Source organism: Heptranchias perlo, chromosome 14, assembly GCF_035084215.1.
Source record: "Heptranchias perlo isolate sHepPer1 chromosome 14, sHepPer1.hap1, whole genome shotgun sequence".
Taxonomy (NCBI): Eukaryota; Metazoa; Chordata; class Chondrichthyes; order Hexanchiformes; family Hexanchidae; genus Heptranchias; species Heptranchias perlo.
The window spans coordinates 7,029,965-7,049,699 of record NC_090338.1 but is presented as its reverse complement, the minus strand read 5'-3'; the positions used below and the strand labels follow the sequence as shown (position 1 = coordinate 7,049,699).

At 50.1% G+C, this 19,735-nt stretch overlaps 1 protein-coding gene across 1 annotated transcript in view; it reads left to right on the top strand.

The window, feature by feature from the left end:
* Positions 1 to 429: 429 nt before the first annotated feature.
* Positions 430 to 19,735, top strand: part of gemin5 (gem (nuclear organelle) associated protein 5) — a 72,625-nt gene continuing 53,319 nt past the window's right edge. Inside the window, exons 1-7 of the mRNA XM_067995995.1 lie at positions 430 to 624; positions 702 to 933; positions 3,808 to 3,962; positions 5,868 to 6,049; positions 13,442 to 13,593; positions 15,908 to 16,021; positions 18,663 to 18,792. Of these exons, the coding sequence (XP_067852096.1) occupies positions 792 to 933; positions 3,808 to 3,962; positions 5,868 to 6,049; positions 13,442 to 13,593; positions 15,908 to 16,021; positions 18,663 to 18,792 (875 nt within the window). The 5' untranslated portion in view covers positions 430 to 624; positions 702 to 791. The remainder of the gene's footprint in view (positions 625 to 701; positions 934 to 3,807; positions 3,963 to 5,867; positions 6,050 to 13,441; positions 13,594 to 15,907; positions 16,022 to 18,662; positions 18,793 to 19,735) is intronic.

Sequence of the window (19,735 nt, the reverse complement as noted above, 5' to 3'; positions counted from 1 at the left end):
GGGGAGATTAATAGATGGGGGGTGATGCGGGGATGATGTGGGGCGGCGATGGGGGTGTCGTGTGATGGGGGGTGGTGAAGCGGGGAAGGAGGGGTGTGATGGGGATGGGGTAATTGGGGGGTGATGCGGGGGGAGGGGGGTAATTGGGGGGTGTGATGGGGGTATGGGGGGTTGATGCACGGGGAGCGGGGTAATGGGGGGGGTGATGGGTGTGGTGGGGGGGTGATGCGGGGGGAGGGGGGTTATGGGGGGTGATGTGGGGGGGAGGGGTGTAATTGGGGGGTGTGATGGCGGGGTGGGGTAATGGGGGGGGTGCTGATGCCGTGGCGGGGGGGAGCGGGGGGGGGGGGGGAATGGGCCGGTCTATAAAGAGGAAGAAGCGGGGCGGGGCGGGAGAGCCGCACGCAGGGCGAGTGGGAGGGCCCAGGATCGAGTTACACGAGGGGGGAAATCTGAGAGCCCGTGGAGCAGAGAGAGAGACCCGGGGCCGGAGATAGAGAGACACCGCTGGGGAAGCAAGGCCGGGGCCGGGGGTATCCAGGGAGACCGAGGCCGAGTGGAGCCCGAGAGAGAGCGGGGCGGCGTGGAGCCCGAGAGGCGGGGACAACAGAGAGGCCCGGCCCGGCGTGCGGGCAGCGAGAGGCCCGGGAGCCCGGGACTAGGAGTAGGCGTGGAGCCCGAGAGGCGGGGACAACAGAGAGGCCCGGCCCGGCGTGCGGGCAGCGAGAGGCCCGGGAGCCCGGGACTAGGAGTCACCGACCGACGGCCCTCCGGCCCGCCCGCCCCCAGGGATGCCGGGCAGAGTGCTGACTCCCTCCCCCAACTGGTACTGCACCCGGTGCAGCGACACCAGCCCGAGGGGGGTCCTCGGCCTCGGAGCCAAGAACAGCATCTTCCTGCTGGAGATCACCCCGAGCCAGCCGCTGATCCTCGGTATAAACCCCCCCCCCCCCCCACAGGGAAAATTGCATTTATATAGCGCCTTGCTCATCCTCGGGATCCACAGCCAATTCAACGCTGTTTTTGTTTGAAGTTGTAATGTCAGGAAACGCAAATTTGCGCACAGCAAGATCCCACCAAGCCTGATTGGGGTTTTTTTTTTGTTCGAGGCGATGTTGTTTGACGGGTAAATATTGGCCCAGGACACCGGGAGAATTCCCCCCATCCCCTATCCCATACCCTCCTATCCCATCCCCCCCTATCCATCCCACCCCATACCCCCCCCCCCAATCCATCCCACCCCATACCCCCCCCCCAATCCATCCCACCCCATACCCCCCCCCCATCCATCCCACCCCATACCCCCCCCCCCAATCCATCCCACCCCATACCCCCCCCCCCATCCATCCCACCCCATACCCCCCCCCCCCCCCAATCCATCCCACCCCATACCCCCCCCCCCAATCCATCCCACCCCATACCCCCCCCTATCCATCCCACCCCATACCCCCCCCCCCCCCCAATCCATCCCACCCCATACCCCCCCCCCCAATCCATCCCACCCCATACCCCCCCCCCCAATCCATCCCACCCCATACCCCCCCCCAATCCATCCCACCCCATACCCCCCCCCCCAATCCATCCCACCCCATACCCCCCCCCCCAATCCATCCCACCCCATACCCCCCCCCCCAATCCATCCCACCCCATACCCCCCCCTATCCATCCCACCCCATACCCCCCCCCCCCAATCCATCCCACCCCATACCCCCCCCCCAATCCATCCCACCCCATACCCCCCCCCCCCAATCCATCCCACCCCATAGCCCCCCCCCAATCCATCCCACCCCATACCCCCCCCCCAATCCATCCCACCCCATACCCCCCCCCCAATCCATCCCACCCCATACCCCCCCCCCCAATCCATCCCACCCCATACCCCCCCCCCCCAATCCATCCCGCCCCATACCCCCCCCCAATCCATCCCACCCCATACCCCCCCCCCAATCCATCCCACCCCATACCCCCCCCCCAATCCATCCCACCCCATACCCCCCCCCCCCCAATCCATCCCACCCCACCCCGCTCTTTGAATAACGGCCCTGGGGTCTTTTAGGGCAGACTTCTCGTCCGCAAGGCGGCACCTCCGGCAGTGCAGCACTCCCTCGGTACTGACCCTCCGGCAGTGCAGCACTCCCTCGGTACTGACCCTCCGGCAGTGCAGCACTCCCTCGGTACTGACCCTCCGGCAGTGCAGCACTCCCTCGGTACTGACCCTCCGGCAGTGCAGCACTCCCTCGGTACTGACCCTCCGGCAGTGCAGCACTCCCTCGGTACTGACCCTCCGGCAGTGCAGCACTCCCTCGGTACTGACCCTCCGGCAGTGCAGCACTCCCTCGGTACTGACCCTCCGGCAGTGCAGCACTCCCTCGGTACTGACCCTCCGGCAGTGCAGCACTCCCTCGGTACTGACCCTCCGGCAGTGCAGCACTCCCTCGGTACTGACCCTCCGGCAGTGCAGCACTCCCTCGGTACTGACCCTCCGGCAGTGCAGCACTCCCTCGGTACTGACCCTCCGGCAGTGCAGCACTCCCTCGGTACTGACCCTCCGGCAGTGCAGCACTCCCTCGGTACTGACCCTCCGGCAGTGCAGCACTCCCTCGGTACTGACCCTCCGGCAGTGCAGCACTCCCTCGGTACTGACCCTCCGGCAGTGCAGCACTCCCTCGGTACTGACCCTCCGGCAGTGCAGCACTCCCTCGGTACTGACCCTCCGGCAGTGCAGCACTCCCTCGGTACTGACCCTCCGGCAGTGCAGCACTCCCTCGGTACTGGGCGCTGGGGAGTGCCAGCCTGGATTACGTGCTCAAACCTCTGGAAGTGGGACTCGAACCCGCGAGCTGTTTGACTCAGGGACCAGGCTGACAGACAGGCGACCGGTTAACGTGTCTTCGTTTGCTGATGTCGGTTGAGGGATAAGTATCAGTCGGGACACCCGGGGAGATCTTCCCCGGCTCTTCTTCCAATAGCGGCAGGGGATCATGTGCGTCCGCCCCGAGAGGGCAGACGGGGCCTCGGCCGTGGGGGAATCGGTTGGTGAATTCCCTGTGGTATCGAGCCCCCCACGCGGGCAGGAAAATCCACTGTTTCCGTTCCCGGTCTGTGCCGAGTTAGGTCGTCACAGTCGCGTTGGTGCTGAAGTTGGCCTCAGTGCCGTCTGGGTTAGGGATGGGGGCGGGGGGCTCCAATCGGCCAGGATTTCTGCGTCTGTTGGTGTTTTCACCAGAACAGAGGCGGTTAAGAGGGCATCCGATAGAAATGCTCAAAAGTATGATTGTCTTTTAACAAGATGGGCAGGTTAAAACTATTTCCACTGGCCGGTGAAGTTGGTAACTGGTGGGTTTTAATGTAAGATCATCAGAACAAAGGGAGGAGTTTCTTAAACTCGTTGGGACAAGGAATGCCTGACCAAAAACAGTGGTGGAGGCAGAATCCATAATGGCTTTTAAAAGGAAAATGGATAAATATTTGAAGATGAAAAATCTTAAAAGGGGCCGGGGGACTGAGCAAATAGCTCAGAGAGCCGGCACGGGCTGGAAGGACCGAACGGCCTCCTTTTGTGTTGGGAAAATTTACGATTCCATTGATAGATAAATGGGTCAAACGGGATGATGGCTTGTTCTTTTTTTAATCACCATTTTGCAACCTTCTCCTGATTTCTAACTCACTGGGAGGGAGTGTGTGTGAGAGAGAGAGAGAGAGAGAGAGAGAGGAAAGATTGTCCTGGAGGTTTAGATGCCTCGTTAAATTGCTGTGCGGTAATATCACTGAGTTTAACCAGCGCGTGCTGTTCTTTTATCATCCCAGGAGAGCTGGCGGGTCACACTGAAAGGGTCACTGGATTCACCTTTTGTCACCACCCAGGTCTGGCAGATACCTGTGCCAGTACGTCTGACGATGGCACCGTCAAAGTCTGGGACATACAGTCCAAAACTGTGCTCAAGGAACACACAGCTCACCAGGTAAGTCGGTCTATCGGGGCCTGAAAGAGGTTACGATTGGTTTATTATTGCAGAATGGCCTCCGTTTTGAACTAAAGAAAAAGAAAGAACTCGCATTTACACAGCGCCTTACAGCCAACTGTCGCAATGTAGGAAACGTGGCAGCCAATTTTTGCACCGCAAGATCCCACAGATAGCAGTGAGATAAATGACCAGATGATCTGTTTTTTTTTAGTGATGTTGGTTGGTTGGTTGGTTGATTGATAAAAATTGGCCAGCGCACCAGGGCAATCTCCCCTGCTCTTCTTCGAAATAGTGCCACGCAACCTTTTACGTCCGCCCGAGAGGGTAGACGGGGTCTTAGTTTAACTTCTCATCTGAAAGATGGAACCTCCGACAGTGCAGCGCTCTCTTAGCCTGGATTTAGTGCTCTAAGTCTCTGGAATGGGACCTGAACCCACACCCTTCTGACTCAGAGGTGAGAGTGTGCTCCCCGCTGAGCCACAAATATGAGCAACTAGAATTCAGTTGCTCATATTTGTGATCGGGTGGAGGGCAGGAGAAGCAAAAGAACCAGAGGGGGAGATGGGGAGAATTTTTTTTAAAGCAGCGAGTTGTTATGATCTGGAATGCGCTGCCTGAAAGGGCGGTGGAAGCAGATTCAATAATAACTTTCAAAAGGGATTTGGATAAATGCTTGGAAAAGATAAAATTTGCGGAGCCAAGGGGAAAGAGAAGGGGGGAGTGGGACTAATTGAGGGCAGGAGCAATTTAAAACGAAGAAAGGGATGATGGTGCAAGGATAAAGGAGGTGATAATGGGACAAGTGGAGAAACAAAAGATGGGTCCAGAGGAGGTGTAAATGGTTACAGCAGAATAGCAGAGGAGGAGGGAAGCATGGAGAACCTGGCAAAGAGGAGAAATCTCCCGTGGCCCGGGAACGTGGCGGAGAAAGGTGAGTAGACCCCCAGGGGTGCACCGATTGGGGGTCTCCGCCCCGCACCTCCTCCACCTCCCAATGGCTCTGGTGCAGCCGTCCTCCGTTACCAGCACCTGCTGTCCGAGAGAAAATGAGAGAGGTGGTTAAGGTCTGAAGTTCTTAAAGTCTCTGCGTTAAGGCTGTAAAGTGCCTGGTAGAAAGTTGAGCTGCTTGCTGTTCATTAGGCTGGCGTTGAGCTTCATTGGAACAGTAGAGGAGGCCGAGGTCAGTGCGAGAGCGGGACGGAGAATTAAAGCGGCAAACGACTGGAAGCTCGGTCACGCTTGCGGACTGAACGGAGATGTCCAGCAGAGTGACCACCCAATCTGCGTTTGGTGTCCCCAGTGTAGAGGGGGGGAAAAAGAAAGACTTGCGTTTATATAGCGCCTTTCAGGACGTCCCAAAGCGCTTTACAGCCAGTGAAGTACTTTTGAAGTTCAGTCACCGTTGTAATGTAGGAAACGCGGCAGCCAATTTGCGCACAGAAAGATCCCACAAACAGCAATGTGATAATGACCAGATAATCTGTTTTAATGATGTTGGTTGAGGGATAAATATTAGCCAGGACACCGGGGAGAACTCCCCTGCTCATGTGCCCCCTAGAATTGGAGGGCATGGTCGCAGGATAAGGGGTCGGCCGTTTAAGACTGAGATGAGGAGCAATTTCTTCACTCAGTGTGTTGTGAATCCTTGGAGTTCTCTACCCCAGAGGGCTGTGGTTGCTGAGTCGTTGAGTGTATTCAAGGCTGAGATCGATAGATTTTTGGACTCTAGGGGAATCGGGCGGGAAAGTGTAGTTGAGGTCGAAGATCAGCCATGATCTTATTGAGTGGCGGAGCAGGCTCGAGGGACCGTATGGCCTACTCCTGCTCCTATTTCTTATGTTATATTGGACTCTCTTTCCACTCCCAGCTCTATTATTAACGCTGATATTTTGTTTGTTGCAGAGTACAATCACCGCTCTGCATTGGTCTCCCCTGAAGAAGGAGCTGGTGGTGTCGGGAGATGAGAAGGGAGTTGTGATCTGTTGGTGGCATAACAGAAATGATACTCACCACTTCTTCCCAGAGCCCAGAAACATTTTCTGCCTGTCCTGCTCGCCCCATAACGAAGAACATGTAGCAGTGGGGTAAGTGGTGAAGCTGTATGTACAAGCTTTGCTTTTACTTGGACCCAATGTTCTAGTCAGCCTGACTGGGCCCCCCGGCGTGGCCCGCGGTCCGAGTGGCTGGGCTCCGCCCCACCCCACCCCGGCGTGGCCTGTGATGCATCCTTGTAAAGCTTATTTACAACAGTTACATTGAGCTGTGGGGAAGCTATGAGCCATGTCATATTTCCCGAGCTTTGAAAAGGATGCCTGAGGCCACCTTATAAAAGGCAATTAATGGGATAGGGAAAGTAAACCCAGACAAGACTTTCAGGTATATCAGGACAGCTGGATAAGAGGCAGGATATTTGGCTGTGGGGTGCATTGCATATGGGGCAACCTCCAGCGGGAGATGCTGGCTAGCGACCGTGGACATGATGACTGTTCTCGCTAGGGTCCCCGTGCACACCCTCTGCCCTGACTGAGGTAACTGGGGTTCCGATCTTCCCAATCTGTGCGGCTCATTACCGCACGATGCAGTGCCTCTACCCTGGAGTCAGGGTGCACAGCTCGGGGTAGGGGGGCGGAGGACATTTTAAAAAGTGCAGTTGAGATTCAACTGACAGTACCTGCGTCTGGTGCCTTCGACTCGAAGGGCCTCGATGGTGAGATTTGCAGCTCTCTCTCTCTGAACTGGACACGCACAGGTTAGTTGCGACTCTCCTCTGCGGCCGGCTGGATTAATGGACGAACTGGTGTGCTCGTTGCCGGCCTTCGGTTGAGTCTCTCAATTGTTGAGACACTGACATCAGCCTTGGTGCCCCTGGGTTGGGGAGGGGGAAGAATCATTCCGGGATTTTCAATCCTGGTCACTATCCCGTGACCTCTGCTGGGTGGTTCCTCGTGTGTGGATATTGAGTGCGGAAAAGGATGGGATCAGCCATGGGGTTTAATGGGTTACGCAGTGGGAGGAGGGAGCTCACGCTTGCAACTCCACTGTGACTGGTCGTAATTTCATTCATTTGTATGGTGAGGGAAATTGGGGTGAATTACAATGCTGTAAGGGAGAAACTTTGATTTATATGAAGAAGGAACGTTGATTTCGATAGCACTTTTCACAGCCTCAGGACATCCCAAAGCCAATGAAATACCTTTTTGAAGTGTCGTCACTGTTGTAATGTAGGAAATGTGGCGGCCAATTTGCGCACCGGAAAGTCCCACAGCAATGTGATCATGACCAGATTATCTTTTTAGTTGGTGTTTGAGGGTTAAATATTGTCCAGGACATTGGGGAGAACTCCCCTGCTTTTTACTGATAGCACCGTGGGATCTTTTACACCACCTGAGAGGGCAGGCGGGCCTCGGTTTAATGTCTCATCCGAAAGACGGCACCAGTACTGCCTCAGTACGGCACTGGAGTGTCAGCCTAGATTTTGTGCTCAAATCTCTGGAGTGGGGCTTGAATCCATAAGCTTCTGACTCAGACGACAGTGCCTCAGGACTTCTGAGAGCACTTTACAGCCAACAGATTACTTTTGAAGTGTAGCTACTGTTGCAGGCAAACGCTGTAGCTAATTTGCACACAGCAAGATCCCACAAACAAATGAGATGAATGATCTGATCTATGTCGCCTCTCTTTGTTTATAATCAGGGCAGTTGGTTAACCTCTATTACGCTACTGGGTGTATGCTACAGGCCACCAAATAGTGGGAAGGAGATAGAGGAGCAAATTACAGAAAGACGCAAGAACTATAGAGTAGTGATAGTGGGAGGGGGGCTTCACTTATCTCTATATAATTGTAAACAATTTTACAACACCAAGTTATAGTCCAGCAATTTTATTTTAAATTCACAAGCTTTCGGAGGCTTCCTCCTTCCTCAGGTGAACGAAATGAAATCCTCGAAATGAAATCGCATTTATAATTCACAGAACAATGCTTGGTGATTACAGACAGTTTTTTCAACTGCCCGTTGCCAAGGCAATCAGTGTGCAGACAGACAGGTGTTACCTGCAAGGTCTCAGAATATACAAATCACCAAAAAAAAAACAACAAACAAAAAAAAACAGAGATAGAGAGGTAGAAACATAGAAAAGACAGCAACTGACCCGTTATATTAAAAACAGATAACATTTGTTCGCTGGTGGGGTAACGTGTAGCGTGACATGAACCCAAGATCCCGGTTGAGGCCGTCCTCATGGGTGCGGAACTTGGCTATCAATTTCTGCTTGACGATTTTGCGTTGTCGTGTGTCTCGAAGGCCGCCTTGGAGTACGCTTACCCGAAGGTCGGTGGATGAATGTCCATGACTGCTGAAGTGTTCCCCGACTGGGAGGGAACCCTCCTGTCTGGCGATTGTTGCGCGGTGTCCGTTCATCCGTTGTCGCAGCGTCTGCATGGTCTCGCCAATGTACCATGCTCTGGGGCATCCTTTCCTGCAACGTATGAGGTAGACAACGTTGGCCGAGTCACAGGAGTATGAACCATGCACCTGGTGGGTGGTGTCCTCTTGTGTGATGGTGGTATCTGTGTCGATGATCTGGCATGTCTTGCAGAGGTTACCGTGGCAGGGTTGTGTGGTGTCGTGGACGCTGTTCTCTTGAAAGCTAGGTAATTTGCTGCGAACGATGGTCTGTTTGAGGTTGGGTGGCTGTTTAAAGGCGAGTAGTGGAGGTGTGGGGATGGCCATAGCGAGGTGTTCGTCGTCATTGATGACATGTTGAAGGCTGCGGAGAACATGGCGTAGTTTCTCCGCTCCGGGGAAGTACTGGACGACAAAGGGTACTCTGTTGGTTGCGTCCCGTGTTAGTCTCCTGAGGAGGTCTATGCGATCTTTTGCTCTATATAGACTGGAACAGTAACAGTGTAAAGGGCAAAGAGAGGGAGGAATTCCTGAAATGTGTACAAGAGAACTTTCTCAACCAGTGTGTTTCCAGCCCAATGAGGAAGGAAGCAGTGCTGGATCTAGTTCTGGGGAATGAAGTGGGGCATGTTTCAGTGGGGGAGCATTTGGGGAACAGTGATCATAATATCATTAGGTTTAGAATAGTTGTGGAAAAGGACAAAGAACAATCGAAGGTGAAAATACATAACTGGAGGAGGGCTAATTTCAGTGAGTTAAAAAGGGATCTTGCTCTGATGGATTGGAATCAAAAATTGGTCGGCAAAACAGTAATTGAACAATGGGAGGTCTTTCAAGAAGGAGATGGTTCGGGTACAGAGTAGACACGTTCCCACGAGGGGGGAAAGGAAGGGCGTCCAAAGCTAGAGCCCCCTGGATGACTAAAGATATAGAGATTAAAATGAAACAGATAAAGGAGGCTTCTGACAAATGTAAGGTTCATAATGCAATATAGAACCAGGCTAAATACAGAAAGTACAGAGGAGATCTAAAAAAGGGAATAAGAGGGGCAAAGAGAGAGTGTGAGACTAGATTAGTGGCTAACATAAAAGGGAACCCAAAAGTCTTTTACAAACATATAAGTAGTCAAAGGAAATGTGGGACAAAAAAAAGGAGACCTTGTGGAGGCAGAGGACATGGCTGAGGTAGTAAATGAATACTTTGCATTCATCTTCACCGGAGAAGAGGATGCTGTCATTGTAGCAGTAAAGGATGAGTTAGCGATATTAAATAGGTGAAGAGGAGGTATGTAAAGGATTTACAGTACTCAAAAAGTTGAAAAGTCACCCAGTCCAGTTGAGATACATCCTCGGTTACTGAGGGAAGTAAGGGTGGAAATTGCGGAGGCTCTGGCCACAATCTTCCAATCCTCCTTAGATATGGGGACGGTGACAGAGGACTGGAGGATTGCAAATGTTACACCCCTGTTCAAAAAAGGGGGAGAGGGATACACTCGGCAATGACAGCGCAGTCAGCCTAATGTCGGTGGCGGGGGAAACGTTTAGTGACATTAATTATTTGGCACTTGGAAAAGTGTGGGCTAATAAATATAAGTCAGCACAGATTTGTTAAAGGAAAATCATGTTTGACGAACATGGTTGAGTTCTTTAATGAAGTAACTGAGAGGGTTGATGAGGGTAGTGCGGTTGATGTTGTGTATATGGACTTTCCAAAGGCATTTGATAAAATACCACATAATAGACTTGTTAGCAAAATTAAAGCCCGTGGGATTAAAGGGACAGTGGCAGCATGGATAGGCTAGGGGACAGAAAGCGGAGAGTAATGGTGACCGGTTATTTTTCAGACTGGAGGGAAGTATACAGTGGTGTTCCCCAGGGGTCAGTATTAGGGCCACTGCTCTTTATGATATATATTAATGACCTGGATTTGGGTATAGAGGGTATAATTTCAAAGCTTGCAGATGACACGAAACTCGGAAATGTGGTAAACAATATGGAGGATAGTAACAGACCTCAGGCTAACATAGACAGACTGGTGAAATGGGCAGACACATGGCAGGTGAAATTTAATGCAGAGAAGTGTGAAGTGATGTATTTTGGTAGGAAGAATGAGGAGAGGCAATATCAACTAAATGGTACAATTTTAAATTGTAAACAATTTTACAACACCAAGTTATAGTCCAGCAATTTTATTTTAAATTCACAAGCTTTCGGAGGCTTCCTCCTTCGTCAGGTGAACGATGTGAAAATGAAATCGCATTTATAATTCACAGAACAATGCTTGGTGAGTACAGACAGTTTTTTCAACTGCCTGTTGCCAAGGTAATCAGTGTGCAGACAGACAGGTGTTACCTGCCAGGTCTCACAGAATATACAAATCACCAAAAAAAACCCAACAAACAAAAAAAAACAGAGATAGAGAGGTAGAAACATAGAAAAGACAGCAACTGACCTGTTATATTAAAAACAGATAACATTTGTTCGCTGGTGGGGTAACGTGTAGCGTGACATGCACCCAAGATCCCGGTTGAGGCCGTCCTCATGGGTGCGGAACTTGGCTATCAATTTCTGCTCGACGATTTTGCGTTGTCGTGTGTCTCGAAGGCCGCCTTGGAGTACGCTTACCCGAAGGTCGGTGGATGAATGTCCATGACTGCTGAAGTGTTCCCCGACTGGGAGGGAACCCTCCTGTTTGGCGATTGTTGCGCGGTGTCCGTTCATCTGTTGTCGCAGCGTCTGCATGGTCTCGCCAATGTACCATGCTCTGGGGCATCCTTTCCTGCAACGTATGAGGTAGACAACGTTGGCCGAGTCACAGGAGTATGAACCATGCACCTGGTGGGTGGTGTCCTCTCGTGTGATGGTGGTATCTGTGTCGATGATCTGGCATGTCTTGCAGAGGTTACCGTAGCAGGGTTGTGTGGTGTCGTGGACGCTGTTCTCCTGAAAGCTGGGTAATTTGCTGCGAACGATGGTCTGTTTGAGGTTGGGTGGCTGTTTAAAGGCGAGTAGTGGAGGTGTGGGGATGGCCATAGCGAGGTGTTTGTCCTCATTGATGACATGTTGAAGGCTGCGGAGAACATGGCGTAGTTTCTCCGCTCCGGGGAAGTACTGGACGACAAAGGGTACTCTGTTGGTTGCATCCCGTGTTAGTCTCCTGAGGAGGTCTATGCGATTTTTTGCTGTGGCCCGTCGGAACTGTCGATCGATGAGTCGAGCGTCATATCCCGTTCTTACTAGGGCATCTTTCAGCGTCTGTAGGTGTCCATCGCGTTCCTCCTCGTCTGAGCAGACCCTGTGTATTCGCAGGGCCTGTCCATAGGGGATGGCCTCTTTGACGTGGTTAGGGTGGAAGCTGGAAAAGTGGAGCATCGTGAGGTTGTCCGTGGGCTTGCGGTAGAGTGAGGTGCTGAGGTGCCCGTCTTTGATGGAGATTCGTGTGTCCAAGAAAGAAACTGATTCTGAGGAGTAGTCCATGGTGAGCTTGATGGTGGGATGGAACTTGTTGATGTTATCGTGTAGCCTCTTTAGTGATTCCTTGCCGTGGGTCCATAGAAAGAAAATGTCGTCGATGTATCTGGTGTATAGTGTTGGTTGGAGGTCTTGTGCAGTGAAGAAGTCCTGCTCGAACTTGTGCATGAAAATGTTGGCGTATTGGGGTGCGAATTTGGTCCCCATGGCTGTTCCGTGTGTTTGGGTAAAGAACTGGTTATCGAAGGTGAAGACATTGTGATCCAGGATGAAGCGGATGAGTTGTAGGATGGCGTCCGGAGATTGGCTGTTGTTGGTGTTGAGTATTGATGCTGTCGCAGCGATGCCGTCATCGTGGGGGATACTGGTGTATAGTGCCGAGACGTCCATCGTGGTGAGAAGTGTTCCTGGTTCAACTGGTCCGTGGGTACTGAGTTTTTGTAGGAAGTCTGTAGTGTCGCGACAGAAGCTGGGGGTTCCCTGTACGATGGGTTTCAGGATGCCCTCGATGTATCCAGAGAGGTTCTCACACAGGGTTCCGTTGCCTGATTTTAAAGGGAGTGCAGGAACAGAGAGACCTGGGGGTATATGTACACAAATCTTTGAAGGTGGCAGGACAGGTTGGGAAGGCTGTTAAAAAAAGCATACAGGATCCTGGGCTTTATTAATAGAGGCATAGAGTACAAAAGCAAGGAAGCTTTACTAAACCTTTGTAAAACACTGGTTAGGCAGCAGCTGGAGTATTGAGTCCAATTCAGGGCACTGCACTTTAGGAAGGATGTCAAGGCCTTGGAGAGGGTGCAGAAGTGATTTATTAGAATAGTACCAGGGATGAGTGAATTTAGTTACGTGGAGAGACTGGAGAAGCTGGGGTTGTTCTCCTTAGAATAGAGAAGGTTAAGAGGAGATTTGATAGAGGTATTCAAAATCATGAAGTAAATAAAGAGAAACTGTTTCGAGTGGCAGAAGGGTCGGTAACCAGAGGACACAGATTTAAGGTGATTGAGAACCAGAGGCAACATGAGGAAACTTTTTTTTTTACGCAGCGAGTTGTTATGATCTGGAATGCACTGCCTGAAAGGGCGGTGGAAGCAGATTCAATAGTAACTTTCAAAAGGGAATTGGATAAATATTTCAAGGGAAAATATTTGTAGAGCTATGGAGGAAGAGCAGGGGGGAGTGGGACTAATTGGCACGATGGGCCGAATGGCTTCCCCCTGTGCTGTACCTATTATGATGACGGTAATATCGCCGTTCCTTCATCGTCGCTGGGTCAAAATCCTGGAACTCCCTTCCTTACAGCACTGTGGGAGAACCTTCACCCCACGGACTGCAGCGGTTCAAGAAGGCGGCTCACCACCACCTTCTCGAGGGCAATTAGGGATGGGCAATAAATGCCGGCCTCGCCAGCGACGCCCACATCCCATGAACGAATTTTTAACAAATTGAATAAGTCAAATTTCACTTTTTATTACAAGGGATTTTTTGCTGCTTTTGAAGATCTAGTTCTCCGATTCTACCTGTTTGTTTTGTTAGAAATGGAAAAGCAATGAGTGTTTTTTTTTTGCAGTGATTTTAACTTTTTCTCTCCTCTTGCCTCCAGGTACAGAGATGGGATGATCGTCGTCATTGATATAAACCGAAAGGGGGAGGTCATTCATAGGTTACGAGGTCACGATGGGGAGATCCACTTCCTCTCCTGGTGCCCGCAGCTCAATGAGGAAGGGCTCCTCGGTCGCTATGACAACACCTCAGGTAGGACAACCATGGCCCATTGCTTCTGACGACTACAGTCATGAGTTTAAACCCACTGTATTACACCAGTGCCTGGGTGTTTGACCTGCCCCAGGCTTTGTTAAATAAAATAAAATGAACAGATTTGTTCAACAGTGTGCTGCACAGTACACATTTACGTAGAATTGACAGCACAGAAACAGGCCATTCGGCCCAACTGGTCCATGCTGGATCCACACGAGTCTTCTCCCACCTTACTTCATCTAACCCTATCGGCAGCTCCTTCTATTCCTTTCTCCCTCATGTGTTTATCTAGCTTCCCCTTAAATGCATCTACACTATTCGCCTCAACTACTCCTTGTGATAGCAAGTTCCACATTCTCACCACTCTCTGGGTAAAGAAGTTTCATTGGAAGTGGGCGACACTGGCAAGGCCAGCATTTATTGCCCATCCCTAATTGCCCTTGAGAAGGTGGTGATGAGCCGTCTTCTTGAACCGCTGCAGTCCGTGTGGTGAAGGTTCTCCCACAGTGCTGTTAGGAAGGGAGTTCCAGGATTTTGACCCAGCGACGATGAAGGAACGGTGATATATTTCCAAGTCGGGATGGTGTGTGACTTGGAGGGGAACGTGCAGGTGGTGTTGTTCCCATGTGCCTGCTGCCCTTGTCTTTCTAGGTGGTAGAGGTCGCGGGTTTGGGAGGTGCTGTCGAAGAAGCCTTGGCGAGTTGCTGCAGTGCATTCTGTGGATGGTACACACGGCAGCCACAGTGCACCGGTGGTGAAGGGAGTGAATGTTTAAGGTGGTGGATAGGGTGCCAATCAAGCGGGCTGCTTTATCCTGGATGGTGTCGAGCTTCTTGAGTGTTGTTGGAGCTGCACTCATCGAGACAAGTGGAGAGTATTCCATCGCACTCCTGACTTGTGCCTTGTAGATGGTGGAAAGGCTTTGGGGAGTCAGGAGGTGAGTCACTCGCCGCAGAATACCCAGCCTCTCCCCTGCTCTCGTAGCCACAGTATTTATATGGCTGGTCCAGTTAAGTTCTGGTCAATGGTGACCCCCAGGATGTTGATGGTGGGGGATTTGGCGATGGTAATGCCGTTGAATGTCAAGGGGAGGTGGTTAGCCTCTCTCTTGTTGGAGATGGTCATTGCCTGGCACTTGTCTGGCGCAAATGTTACTTGCCACTTATCAGCCCAAGCCTGGATGTTGTCCAGGTCTTGCTGCATACGGGCTCGGACTGCTTCATTATTTGAGGGGTTGCGACTGGAACTGAACACTCTTCCCCATTGGATTTATTAGTGACTATCTGATATTTATGACCTCTAGTTCTGGTCTCCCCTATAAGTGGAAACATCTTCTCTACATCTACCCTACCAAACCCTTTCATAATTTTCAAGACATCTATCAGGTCACCCCTCAGCCTTCTCTTTTCTAGAGAAAAGAGCCCCAGCCTGTTCAATTTTTCCTGATAGTTATAACCTCTCGATTCTGGTATCATCCTTGTAAATCTTTTTTGCACCCTCTCCAATGCCTCTATCTTTTTTGTAATATGAAGGCTAGTACTCCTAAGTGTGGTCTAGCCAAGGTTCTGTATGAATTTAAAATAACTTCTCTGCTTTTGAATTCTATCTATGATTCCTCCAGAAATGAACCCTGGTGCTTCGTTTGCACTTTTTACATCACTTTTCTTCCAGTTGATGCCTTTGTGGTACAGCAGGGAGCACTCTGTTGAGATTGGGGCTGAGCCTTATTGATGGGACAGTGTAGAGGGAGCTTTACTCTGTATCTAACCCGTGCTGTACCTGCCCTGGGAGTGTTTGATGGGACAGTGTAGAGGGAGCTTTACTCTGTATCTAACCCGTGCTGTACCTGCCCTGGGAGTGTTTGATGGGACAGTGTAGAGGGAGCTTTACTCTGTATCTAACCCGTGCTGTACCTGCCCTGGGAGTGTTTGATGGGACAGTATAGAGGGAGCTTTACTCTGTATCTAACCCGTGCTGTACCTGCCCTGGGAGTGTTTGATGGGACAGTGTAGAGGGAGCTTTACTCTGTATCTAACCCGTGCTGTACCTGCCCTGGGAGTGTTTGATGGGACAGTGTAGAGGGAGCTTTACTCTGTATCTAACCCGTGCTGTACCTGCCCTGGGAGGGTTTGATGGGACAGTGTAGAGGGAGTATTATACTGTGTCTAATCTGTGCTGTGCCAGAATTGAGTGTTGTTTGGTTTTGTTTGCCTGAAATGGGGACAGCATTTAATTTCCCACCACTAACACACCTCACCTCGATCGACCATAGGTAAATTTAAATCAGTAATATTTTCTTTTCGCCTCCTAGAAACCGGTGGGCTGAATGGCGAGCCTGTTAAAGAGGACTCTGTGAAAAGCTGTTTCCTGGCATCTGGGAGCAGGGACCAGACTATCCGCATCTGGAACGCCTCAAAAGGCAAAGGTAATTTTCACTTCCCTGCCTAAAGCGTTTTTACTTTTTTAAAAGTAAAACTTTTTTTTAGCCAAAAGCATGGAGCTGTGAACAAGTTTCAGTTTTCCGCACTCCTTTAAGGTGTGTGGTGTGTTTAGGGCTTCGTCAGATATCCTTGCTCACGCCCAGTGTTGAATGTTAATTGTATCCTGTGGTTTATATCAGTTAGTGTTAATTGTATTCAGGTGGTGTGTATCAATTGGGAACTCTTGTATCCTTTTTGTATGAGCGCTGATCTAGGGTGTGGTGTGGGTGTGATGTGGATCTACGTGAATAAAGGCTTGGAAGCAACTGAAGACCAGGCTCTAGTGTTCTATCCTTCTCCACCGGGCTATCCAGTTAGAACATTGAAGACCAGTCTTTGAGGCGAGTGCTCGTTCTCTACGAGCAGGAGGGTGATTTTTACCCACTCAGTCTCTGGCGATGTGACATTACTCCGGAGTCCCAAACAGAAACCCGTGTCGCTGTAATCAGCTGACTGAATTGTCACTGGTTCGCTTGTGGTCTCCTAATCTTCAGATAGTGGAAAAATAAACACTCTTATCAGACTGTGTGTCTCCATACAATCGACATCAACAACTTGCATTTATAAAGCACCTTTGTAATGTAGTGAAACATCTCCAGAGTGCGTTTTCAAACAAAATTTGTCACCGAGCCACATGAGGACATATTAGGACAGATGTCCAAAAGCTTGGTCAGAGGGAGGTTTTAAGGAGTGTCTTAAAAGATGAGAGAGGCGGAGAGGTTTAGGGAGCTCACTGCTGAAGGCGCGGCCGCCAGTGGTGGAGCGATGAAAATCGGGGATGCACAAGAGGCCAGAATTGGAGGAGCGCAGAGATCTCGGAGGGTTGTAGGGCTGGAGGAGGTTACAGAGACGGGGAGGGGCGAGGCTGTGGAGGGATTTGAAAACAAGGATGAGAATTTTTAAAATCGAGGTGTTCCTGGACCGGGAGCCAATGTAGGTCAGCGAGCACTGGGGGTGATGGGTGAATGGGATTTGTGCGAGTTAGGATACAGGCAGCAGCATTTTTAATGAGCTCAAGTTTACGGAGAGTACAAATCATGGTTTCTTAAACGAAACAAGTGGATGGCAGCAGGAAATCGATAAATTAGAAAGAACTTGCGTACATATAGTGCCTTTCATGGCCTCACGTCCCAAAGCACTTTAAGCTAATCAAGTAATTTTGAAGTGTAGTCACTGTTGTGATGTAGGAAACGCAGCAGCCAATTTGCACACAGCAAGATCCCACAAACAGCAATGAAATAATGACCAGATAATAAAGAAAGAAAGACTTGCATTTATAGAGCGCCTTTCATGACCTCAGGACGTCCAGCGCTTTACAGCTAATGAAGTACTTTTGAAGTGTAGTCACTGTTGTAATGTAGGAAACGCGGCAGCCAATTTGCGCACAGCAAGGTCCCACAAACAGTATGGCACTATTTCAAAGAAGGGAAGGGGAGTTCTCCCCGGTGTCCTGACCAATATTTATCCCTCATCCAACATCACTAAAATAGATTATCTGGTTTTTATCACATCGTTGTTTGTGGGATCTTGCTGTGTGCAAATTGGCTGCTGCATTTCCTACATTACAACAGTGACCACACTTCAAAAGTACTTAATTGGCTGTAAAGCGCTTTGGGGTGTCCTGAGGTCTTGAAAGGCACTATATAAATGCAAGTTATTTCTTTAAAAGGAGAATTGCATTGATACTGGGAGGTGTAGAGGAACAGAGGGACCTTGGAGTGCATGTCCACAGATCCCTGAAGGTAGTAGGATAGGTAGATAAGATGGTTAAGAAGGCACACGGGATACTTTCCTTTATTAGCCGAGGCATAGAAGATAAGAGCAGGGAGGTTATGCTAGAACTATATAAAACACTGGTTAGGCCACAGCTTGAGTACTGTGTACAGTTCTGGTCACCACATTACTGGAAGGATGTGATTGCACTAGAGAGGGTACAGAGGAGATTTACGAGGATGTTGCCAGGGCTGGAGAATTTTAGCTATGAGGAAAGATTGGATAGGCTGGGGTTGTTTTCTTTGGAACAAAGGAGGCTGAGGGGAGATTTAATTGAGGTATAAAATTGTGACAGGACTAGATAAGGTCCTTCCTGTCCACTCTATTTCCCTTAGCAGAGGGGTCAATAACCAGGGGGCATAAATTTAAAGTAATTGGTAGTAGAATTAGAGGGGAGTTGAGGAGAATTTTTTTTCACCCAGAGGGTGGTGGGGGTCTGGAACTCACTGCCTGAAAGGGTGGTAGAGGCAGAAACCCTCATCACATTTAAAAAGTACTTGGATGTGCACTTGAAGTGCCGTAACCTACAGGGCTACGGACCAAGAGCTGGAAAGTGAGATTAAGCTGGATATCTTTTTGTTTGGCTGGCATGGACATGATGGGCCGAATGGCTTCCTTTTGTGCCGTAACTTTCTATGATCTCATTCTAAGGCAGGGCTCTCACAGACCAAGTACTGCAGTATTGTCATTGGAATAATTTGGTGTTTTGCTAAAGATGCGTCATAGGAAATATCACACTTGGACCAATGCACTTGCACATTGTGGAGAGCAGATGGCTAATTGGGACCTTTTTTTAATTGCCGTTCCTTCTAGGTGTAATGACCCTAAAGTTGCCTTCGATGAAGAGGAGAGGAGGGACTGATCCGGGAATAAAGGAACGGATTTGGTTGACTGTGCATTGGCCCCCGGGCCGTCCCACCCAACTTATCTCCAGCAGCTTTGGGTAAGGAGCTCATCTTAGCTTCCACACTCGTTACGCCAGCTGATCAAACTTTTCGTGTTTTAGCATCGAAAGCATGCAACGGCATTGGCTTTGGTGCAGCGCAGATTCACCAGTATGATACCGGGGCTTAAAGGGTTAAATTACGAGGGCAGGTTGTATAAACTTAGAATCATAAAACGATACAGCACAGAAGGAGGCCCGTTGTGTCTGTGCGGACTCTTTGAAAGAGCTATCCAATTAGTCCCACTCCCCCTGCCCTTTCCCCGTAGCTTTGCAAATTTTTCAACTTCGAGTATTTATCCAATTCTCTTTTTGAATGTTGTCAGTGAATCTGCTTCCACCGCCCTTTCAGGCAGCGCGTTCCTGATCATAACAACTCGCTGCGTAAACATTTTTCCCTCGTTATTGCCTCTGGTTCTAGGATTGGACTCCCTTGGGTTTTACAAGGCTGAGGGTTGATCTGATTGAGGTGTTTAAAATGTTAAAAGGATTTGATTGACCAGATAGAGAGAACAAGCCAGAAATTTCTCCTGAAATAACGGAGGAGCCCAACAGCGCTCTCCGTCGTTAGTGGCGAATTGAAGGAGAAAGTTCCCGCGTTCGCACACGCGCAGTAAAACGCGGAAATCGTGAACTTGCTCCTACTGGTTCGCTGGCGATATGACAGCTTCGAATTAAAGGGCTATCGCACGCTGCAATCAGTGAAATCATTGAAAAAACGCCAACTTGCTCATCTGCCCAGCTGGAAAGTAACTAATTACTCCACCAAACAGGTAATCTTAAATACCAGGTCTGCACTAAATTTTAACAGCGTGGCTAGTCTGAATGACTGCCAAACAACTAAAAAATAACTTTTAAAAATGTGGAGTCTCATATTACTCCTTTTATTTTAATAGTTTCTGGTCATTTTTTAAAAAAAAGTATATTTAAATTTTTAGTAAAA